General features: G+C 41.7%; 1 protein-coding gene across 4 annotated transcripts in view; it reads left to right on the top strand.

Moving 5' to 3' along the window:
* The window catches only part of LOC102293910 (DENN domain-containing protein 2D), a 34452-nt gene that overhangs the window by 7285 nt on the left and 17086 nt on the right, over window positions 1-10081 (top strand). For 2 of the 4 annotated variants that reach the window (XM_042228686.1, XM_042228685.1), the window contains exons 2-4: window positions 1490-1556; window positions 1664-1747; window positions 2733-2798. In XM_042228686.1, coding sequence (XP_042084620.1) covers window positions 1490-1556; window positions 1664-1747; window positions 2733-2798 — 217 coding nt within the window. Of the gene's footprint in view, window positions 1-1489; window positions 1557-1663; window positions 1748-2732; window positions 2799-8569; window positions 9980-10081 lie in introns of those variants that run through there. The other 2 variants (XM_014340223.2, XM_014340226.2) reach the window with 2 other exon arrangements.

The following is a 10081-nucleotide window of genomic DNA, read 5'->3' as shown; positions in this document are numbered from 1 at the left end:
AGAGAGAGAGCTGTGCAGGAAGTGTGATTTTATCGTGGTGGAAGCAAAACAGCAAAAGTTAGAGGGAATTCATGACGATGTTTATGTGAAGCGAATTGTGATCCATAGTTTCGATCTTCTTTTGCTGCTGGTTCAGTCAATATTGTTTGGAGAGAGATAAAAACCTGCAGTTTCAGAAAGGGCGCAAACACAAAGCATGGAACCGCCGAAACATCAGAATCAGCGAGCTGTCGGCTTTCAGCCCCGACCGTGCCCGTGCTGTCGGGTGAGAAAGGCGACATCTCACCGATTCTGATGTTTCGTGGGCTCCGTGCTTTTACATCCTTGTGCAGAATCCGTGTACCTGCTCTCATTTACTGTTTTAGCTGTTTGGTGGTTGTTGAAATTTCGTGAGGTTTAACCTGAGATTCTGGCGTTTCGGGCAAAATAAATTTATATTTAAAAATTCAGGATTTTAATGAATCGATATCACGTTATCCAAGCTAGAATCGATTTTAATAGATAAATCGATAACCAAAACCCACCCCTAATCTGTAGTTTAAAACAGTTATCTACACACAGAAACAAACCAAACACGTACACCCAGAGTTTCAGTGCTTGCAAAATAAAAAGTAAAAAGCAATGCAGAATGGCTGATTGCAGGTTGCAGCTTTCTCTAGAGCAAACCTGGGTTCGATCAAACCCTAGGGGTTTGGGGAGTTGGTCTCAGGGGTTCGGCAGAGCCTCCGCCATGACATGCACGGCTCATTTTATGCACCAGTAAAAAAACATATCTGAATTTTAAAAAAAATCATATTTTATTTTTCACTAAAGAGGGGTTCAGTGACTGCGCATATGAAACTGGTGGGGTTCAGTACCTCTAACAAGGTTAAGAACCACTGCTCTAGAGTGAGGCAATTTATTTATAAATATATCTAAATATCTTTGTTTTCAATAATAATAATAATAATAATAATAATAATAATGTTTGAAATATAAGAGTTGGAAGTTTTTAAATTTTTTACGCCCCTTAAAAGTCTTGTTTGAGTGTCGAGATTTGCTTCAGGTTAAATAAAGTCTTGGTAAGGAATGAGTTTGGCACTGAGCTGTTAGATTTATACTTAATAATGGCAGCAAATATCTCACAAAGATTGCCAAACACAGATAGCTGTGTGCATGTGTGTCATCCTCTCCCTCTACAGTAGTCATTGTAACTAAAACATGAGAAATACATTCATTAGTTAGATGACCCCAAAGTGACATGTTGTGCACTTACGTATACACAGATGTCTGCAGAGGACTTGCAGGAAGACAAAAGTGCCACAAACCTCATTCCTCAAGAGCGTACTGAAGATGTTTCAGCAACACACCACAAACTTATTACATGTTGACTTCTGTTACTGCACTATTACAGGTCATCACTGACAGCCCCTGCATTAATGTGAATGTACTGAACATTTACAAAGATGTCGTTTCTTCTTAGTTGTCATTTGATTTTTTTTTTTTATAGAAGTTGGAGCAGCAACTGTCTACAAACACAAGGAGGAGCTTTGGTTTCTCGTCTCTCCGAGTCAAAAGTAGGACAGTGATGATACAAATTCATAGATGTGTTCATGTAATCAAGAATGTTCTGTTCAGCTTAGTAATAACTTTTTCATTGAGTTGGTTTGTATTCTGCCTCCAGAAAGGATCAACAGTGAAGACGGTGGATTTACACGGCGAAGGGGCCTCAGGTCTTTTTCATCGACGCGAGAGTCATCAAGAAAAGGTCAGAAACCTGTTGTGCTAGTCTGACTACCATCATGCAGCATTATGCAAACACAGGCACAGATATTCTCATAAATAAGGCCTTATATTTACAGCGTCACAGCACTAAAAGAAAACAGTGTTTTCTGAGCCCTTTCAAGTTGACAATTAAATCCATCCATGTTTGATAATGTACCAATTAACTGTAATAAATCAGTAATATCACTAATCTGTTGCCATCTGTTGTTGTGTACATCGGAGTTAGTGTTACTGATAGGCCCCAGCCTGAGGGGCCCACAGTGAACAAACAGTGTCTCTCAGCCAACATACTTACATCACTAAACTGGTCAAAGTGTACAATTTAGAAGTGTATAAACAAACAAAGATGAAGATTGTTCATTTAAACAATCACCAGCACTCTAGCAAGAGCAGTGTAACTCACAAATAAAGGTTTACACAGGTTTACCTTCTGGCAGTGGCAGTTCAGTCACACGAGGGGAGGCTAAGGAAGAATCTATCACACCTGCCCATCATACCTGTGTTAGTAAATCAGAGTTAAATAAACCAAGTGGCATACCACCTGCATATAAGAACAGTCACATTTCTCTAAATAAGGAAACACCTTTGCCTGGAGGTGAAGCAGTGACAATGCTGTAAAAGAGAAGCATGCGCCCTTAAGGCAAAAACAAACAAAGAAAGGTGACTGTAAAAACTTCAATAAGAGTGTTTTAGGTCCAACTACATAAAAGTGACATTTCCCCTCAGACATTCACTCATGAAGGGAAAACCAGAATCAATGCTGATGTTAAAAAAGATTAGATGAAAAAGAAAAAAACAGGAGGATGTTCAGTCAGCCCGAGACGAGAAACCAAGTCCAAATCAAACTGCAGCGTCCATAGGATAGTGCCAAGACATTACATTGTAAAGAATGAAACTGAGTCAGGGTTGACTGATTATTATTTATTATAAAACATAAAATCAATCTCCAAACTCATTTCCAATCCCAAAATCTGTTCCAGATGACGATGGGGACTCACAGCTCTCAGGTGGTGAGAAACACATGATGAAGACAGGTATGTGTTTAACATGAATGCTAATGTGGACTGGTACTAATATAACACCTTTCTACTCAAACATGCAAAGCTCCTTCTACTACAAGTTCTAGCTAATGTTCACACTGTGATGGACTCACTGGGGCAGCTCTGTGTTCAGTATTGTTCCCATGGATATTTCAGCACATGCACAGGAAGAGCCTGTGCATCTTCATGTGCCCAGAACTGGCTAATCGCCATCAGCAGTTTATCACACTCCACAATAACCTCCTTCACTTACAACCAGAGATGGGTTACTGTAATCCAATTACTTTTTCAAGTAACGAGTAAAGTAAGGGATTACTATTGCAAAATGGTAATTAGATTACTGTTACTTTCCCGTAGGAACGCTGCGTTACTAAAATCGTGATATTTTTTGCGAGAATGTCTCACGACAGTGACATAAGCAAGTGCGACGTTCGTGACAACAGCTGTGTGCAGATCAACAATGGATCATATATCGAGTGCGGGAGAGAGTATGAGCGTGCAGCGTTTAAAGCGTGGAAGTACTGACCTTACTTTGAGTTTGATTCCATAAAAAGTGACAAAAACATTAGTGTCCGTTGTGCGTGGGAAGAAAACTTCTTTTTACAGCGAAAAAACCCTAAACTTCCAAGCAAGCACCGAGTGCGCTACGACGTAATGGGAAACTCACAGAGAAACTCGCGGATTCTTCCACTGACCGCGGGCACACCTGCACCAGGGTAAACCTCCGCCTACCCTACTCCTGCTTTACAGGTGAAAATAGAGCAACAGGACCGCTGAGTCTTTGACTTTATTTATTTTCTGCTGTGTTTTACTTGCATCTATTTGAAAGAGTGAGTGTAAACACACAAAAAAATTATTTTATGTGCTGGAATGTGCAGAAAATAGGTTTAAATATTAAACAAATTTCTTCCAGTCAGAGAATGTTGCATATAATTAAATTTTTGCTTGATGCATAAAGTTAAAAGATTAAAACTAATAAAACAAGTTTTAAAAAGAGACTTTTCCATTTGATTACATTTTGTATGATGGATTATGTAGAAAAAGTAGAATTGGGCTGAAAGATCTATCACTTTATCACCTATTCAGGTTGTAAATCGTGTTGTTAAAAAGTAACTAAGTAATTAATTACTTTTGAAAATAAGTAATCAGTAAAGTAACGGGATTACTTTGAGGAAGTAATCAGTAATTAGTTAATGATTACTTTTTTCAAGTAACTTGACCAACACTGCTTACTACCAGCTGACTTAAAGAGTCGTCTGCAGATGCAGTGTGTGACATTTTTTTTTATTTTTTTATTTACACTTTAAACTACTTCTACAATACAAAATTTTATTCACACACAGTAAATAGGGAATTTTAGATGAAATGTCATTGCTCACACTGAAGCAAGGTAAACATGCAGGTGTGAAGAAACACCAAAATCTTTACCAAGAAAGCCAAAGGTGGGGAAAGAAGGGACATAGCAACAACCCAAATACTTCCAGTTCATGTGTGAAATATGGAGGAGTCATGTATTCATGTGACTAGATGAGATCATGTAGTCACATGATTCCCCCATGCTTAGTTGACTGAGCATGCATGACTGCTTCTGGTACTCGTCATTCTTGTTGATGAAATTTAGCTAGGTATGACTGAGCTCAAACATACTGCTCACCGACAAAGGTGAGCAGTATTCCTAAATAGCCAATTTATTTGGGAATTTTGATCTAAGAGGTTCCCCATTAATATGCAGAGTCAGTAATGTAAACTCATGGCACTCAAACACTGTCTTTAAACAGCCTGGACTATATAAAGTATATAAAAATGGCCTTGCTTGTTACTTTTGGTTGTAATTCTTGTGGATAAAGACAATCCTCAAAAGTACTGCAGCTGTGTTGTCAGCATTTCTCTCCAGATGTGTTCAGACACAGTTAGACAAATAACACAAATACTGGTGGTTTGAATCTAAGAAAAAGCTTTCGGATACAGAATGAAAATGAAAGTCATTTTTAAAAAGAAGTGAAAACAATGTGAAAGGTCTTGTTTCATGAATCATCATAAAACAAGGTTGACCTATTTTCAACAAATCCACTCCCTCTAAGGAGGACGCTGTCAGGAAATGGCTGTGTGGTAAGCATAAATGCAGAACTCAGGAAACCAGGTGTAAATGATAGAAATGTAGTTTTAATGCTGATTATTCATAAAGTTACAAAAAGTCCAAGACAAATGCAGGTCAACACCAGGGAACCGCAGGGTGGGAAAACAAACAACCTCGAGGACGGACATCACAAAGAAGAGGAGACAACACGGGGGGGAGGGGAAACCTGGCAGCACTGCTGAAACTAATGGAGAAAGTCAAATGACCAAAACTGAAACCAAAACACAAAATGAAAAACAGATAACAGACGTATACAAAACCAAGGCGGAAAAAGAGTTCAGGTGATGGCTAGATAATCCATGACAAGAGTTGAGCAGCTCGACGGGCCGGCCAGGAGCCCAACAGAGGAGGTGTTCTGGGAGCCGCACAGGTGGCCAACTGGTGTAGATGAAAAAGACCTCCAGTGGTTTGGTTGGAGGCTGGCATCGGCAAAGGGGATAGGACCCCTTAGAAAACCATAAATGGAAGAAAGGCCAAGGAGGGCTACTTTTGTGGAAGTGACAGGACTCCTTAGGTGCCCGGGCTGGTGATGACAGAATAAAAGACAAACCCTCTGGCTAACAGGCTGGTGGTGACTGAGAAGACAGAGGTCTTCAGGAGGCCATACAGATGGAGTCCCTAAGGAGGGAGGCGGCTGGCAATTGCTGACTGGCAGACAAATGTTAAGCTTTTGGAAATCCTTCCATAGCTGTGACTTTAACACTAGTGAAAATTTGTGGACAATGCTTAAAAGCTAATTGGAACCAGACAGAGTGTCAGATTAGATTAAAATAAATACAAAGCTCGTGTTGCGACACTGTAAAATGTAAATCTAAACCACATAAAGAATAGAATAATCCTTTAATTGTTCCACAAGGGGAAATCAGCAGCAACCCCGCCCCCCAAAAAAACAAAAACAAAAAACAAAAACCACACACACATATACAAACAGAACAGGACACAGAACAGAAACACAATTTTTACATATTTACATCGTGGACAATAGTTACCAAAGCAGAGTACTGTACAGTTATTAAAATTAGAGTGCAGATAAGTGGCAAACCCAGGTTGTAGTGTGCAAACAGAGCAGAGCAGGTTACTGAAAGATGTTTAAATAGTAAAGAATATTTAGAATAATTAGAAAAGTGAAGATTGTGTATTGTACCTGTGCATTAAAAATTATGAAGCCGTGCTGCTGTGAGAGATACAGTGTGCAGTTTAGCATTATCTTGCTGAAATCTGCCAGCCCTTCCTTCAAACAGACAAACTGAATGGGAGGATACGTTGCTCTGAAACATGTATATATCTTTCAGTGGACAATTCTACAGTCACTGATGCACTGATGCATACCCACACCAGAGATGCAGGTTTTTTAAGTGAGCGCTGAGAACGAGCCGGGTGGTCTCTCTCCTCTTTAATACAAATAGCAAAATTTCGCCTGTAGTCAGAAGAGTTTTCTACTTCAGCCCAGAGGAGACGCCGCAGTCACACCGGGCTTCTTCTTTGCATGACAGGGCATTTGTAGATAAGTAAACCATCGTAAACCAGATCAAACTAATACGTGAAAGTTTACTGAATATCAATTTATTTTAACTTTTAAAATCACGTATTTTTGAATATGACAGGTAATCAGTGTTGGAAAGGTTACTTTTAAAATGTATTCCATTACAGAATACATGCCCCAAAATGTATTCTGTAACGTATTCCGTTACGTTACTCAATGACAGTAACGTATTCTGAATACTTTGGATTACTTAATCTATTATCATGCTTTTTACAACAACGTGAATGTAGTACTATTGCTGTGTGATTTATTACTTTTTTTTTTTTTGTGTCCCGTTTGGATCTTTAGCCATCAGAATTGTTGTCTTAAGGCCAAGAAAGATGCCAAGCGGATTTATTTTACCAGGTGGATCATCATGGCCTTGCCATATTGGTCCATTTGATCGACCTTTATTATAAGTATGAATTTATTTTATTTTCAAACGGGACAGACATGACTGGGGGATAGGACAGAGAGAAAGAAAACCAAAGGGGAGAAGAGACGGTGAGAAAGGGGGGAAGAGAGAAGAAAAAAAACAAACAAACAAAAACAAACAAACAAACAAAACACCTGGGTCACCTGTATGGAGAAAAAAAACAGAAGAGAAAGCAAACAACAAAGAGCAACATAATAAAAAAAATAAAAAAAACAGCACCGTCACAATAAACTAGCTAGCAGTAGATAACCGTAGATACTAAATAATAAACGATATTGTGCAGCACGCAAGATAGACAGCACACAATGTGCTTTGAGGCAGCAGCCAAGAAAGCTGTAGTCCGTGTCTGTGAACACCCGTGTGTACACCTGTGTGCATACCTGTGTGGATCAGCATGCTTGTATTCCAAAGGTTTCTCCATGTAACGATCTGCTAGGGAGTGTGGGGAGCCACAGCCCCGTCCACCAGGGTATGAAGCAGGTATGGAGGAGATCCAGGCCCCAGATATCCAGAGGCCCCAGAGTACAAGGACCCGAGGAGGACCACCAAAGGGGGGGAACCGTGCCACCCTCCTGGGAAGAGCTGAGTAGAGCCCCAAAGGAGAGGTCACCCCGCAGCTACGGAGCAGAGGCCAGAGGGGGTTGCAGTGGCGTGCCCGCGGGCTCTGCCGGCAGCCAGCTGTGCCAGAGAGGACCGAGCTTCAGGCCCAGAGGCCAGAGGCCTGAGGGCATCCCACCCCCCGGAAGGAGCCCAGCCGGGCCACAGGCGCCCGGCCCCACCAATCAGCCACCAGGAGTGAGCCGATACATACATGAGCGCCCAGCCCCAGACGACAAAGACCACCAACACACCAACGTCTGAGGGCATCAGCCACCGGCAGGGAGTGTGGTGAGGGGAGATAGGCCTCCGTACTTTAGAGGGCCTGAGATGTACCCAGAGAGGTTGAGTCTAAGACCCAACCTGACATATAGACACAGACGAACAGGCACACGCGGACACAGACGTGCATTCCCACCCCATATGCACAACCAAATACTCGGCAGTCGGCACTCACCCAACGTGTAGACAGACACAAATAGACACTGCACAGACAGTCGCACTCCCCAAACATACTCTATATCCCAGGTCCAGGTACCCCCGCCCTCAGAGGGGCAAGCCGCACCTAGACCCAGGAGATGTAACCCTTCTCTCTGGGGTGGAGGCAAGCGAACCACCTCGTTATCTGCAGTAGCAGGGAGACCCCGCATCCCAGACCCCAGTCTGACGGCCAGCACCTCCTCCCAGTCTGACGGCCAGCACCTCCTCCCAGCCCCCCAGCCCTGACGGCTAACAGAACCGGGGTGAGTGAAGACCTCAAACCTCCCTACGCCCGCTCATATGTAGTGTTGCTGTGTGCTGTTCTAAAGTGCATTTAAAACTCAGGAGAGCATGGTTCCTGCTTCCTCTCATAGAGCAGCACGGCTCTTCCCGAAAACCCTTAGTGTCTAAATGCATTTAAAATTGAGGGTAGGGCACCAGCGCCAGAGGTGGGTTGGAGTACACCGACCATCCTCTGGATGCTGTAAAACGTGTCCACCCCCAAGGCCCTATATGTACAGTATGTGTTACGTGAGAGTGAGTAATGTGGATGTCTAGGTTGCAGAATAAAATTAAAATACAGTTACTTATATTTTGTATTTTAAATACGTAACGGCGGTACATGTATTCCGTTACTCCCCAACACTGCAGGTAATTGAGTAAAACATGTCCTAAAGTTTCTCATTTGTTGATGTACATTATATCCAGCTTTAACTCGTCCCAGGAGCCTGTAACATAATTTATCCTTATGCCTACAGTAATATTAAATATAACGAAGCGTACTAATGTTTATATTTACGATTGCATCGTTATTACACGGACTACACAATCCTTCAGACAAATACGATAGTTCATACACGACATATTGGCATGAAGCTCAATGATTACAGTCAGAAGATAACATTCCCTGTGATTAAAACATTTATATTTTGTGTTTCACAACATCCCAGTTTTCCCACTTGTGTCAAGCTAGCCTTGACTTTGAAAAGGCTTTTATTTTGGAAAGCAAAATCAGAATGACTTGAAATTGACATGGTAACATCGTGAGGTTGTATCCTGTTGATTTAAAGTGAAATTATTCTGTGGAAACAGAAAATTTCCTTTTTAGAGCATTCTGAAATCACTGAAAGTTAGGCAAGTTATGGGCATTTTCAACAGGCCATTATTTTGGAAGGCAAAATCAGAATGACTTGAAATTGACATAGTACCATGGTGTGGTTGTACACTTTTGATCTAAAATGGATTCATCCTGTGGAAAGAGCAATTTTCATTTTTAGAGCGTTCTGAATTCTTTAAAAGAGTAGGTCGTATTTAATTGTACCTGACCTGATCACTAATTCCCGTAGGCGCCCTCACTAACAAACAGTATTTCTCTGAGGTGTCATCCAGTCTCATCATGTCTCTGACAGAAAACCAATTAAGGAGGCCTGACTGTGCTTTGTGAGTTTGAGTTGGAGTTGAGTTGGCACGCTGCTGTTTCAAGTCACCGCCTGCTTGCTGCATACAGCTGGAAGAGCTAACCGCTTCCGTCGAAAAATAACTAAATGAAGCAATGTTTGAGGGCTCTAGTGCTGCGTTCGTGAATATCGGGTTTATTGCGACAACATGACTCCAACATCCGCTCATTAACTTTCTTCTACTTATTTTATGGTATTTTTGTTGGCTTTTTATTCTTGGCTCGGTAGTTTCTAGAAGCAAATCAGGTCCTCAAGAGTGGGACGATAAAACCGCGAAGAACCGAACGAAACACGCAACACTTCGTTTGTCCCACATAACGCGAACGCAGCACCTACAGCGGTAACCTACTTCAGCGTACACAGTAGTTGAGCGCGAGGTTAAAATGCTATGTGTGTAGCATGCAGCGGGATGACGATGGTAAAATACTGCCGTGCTGTTACTGAGTGTGCTGATAGGAACCCCCGACAGTAGAGCGGCAGCAATGAGTGAGACTGTGAAGAAGAGACGGAAAGGAGTCCGACTGACGAACCCCAAAAACAGATGGAGTGAGTACTGGATATTAGAGAAGTCTTACCGCTGGATAACCCGAGTCCACCTAAGTTAGACACACTTACAGTTATTATCATGATGTTACTGAGCGGTGTAGT

Source organism: Haplochromis burtoni, unplaced genomic scaffold (assembly GCF_018398535.1).
Source record: "Haplochromis burtoni strain Fernald_Lab_line unplaced genomic scaffold, NCSU_Asbu1 Contig_342, whole genome shotgun sequence".
NCBI classification, from domain to species: Eukaryota; Metazoa; Chordata; class Actinopteri; order Cichliformes; family Cichlidae; genus Haplochromis; species Haplochromis burtoni.
The sequence above is the reverse complement of the archived record's forward strand: the minus strand, read 5'-3'. Positions and strand labels throughout refer to the sequence as shown.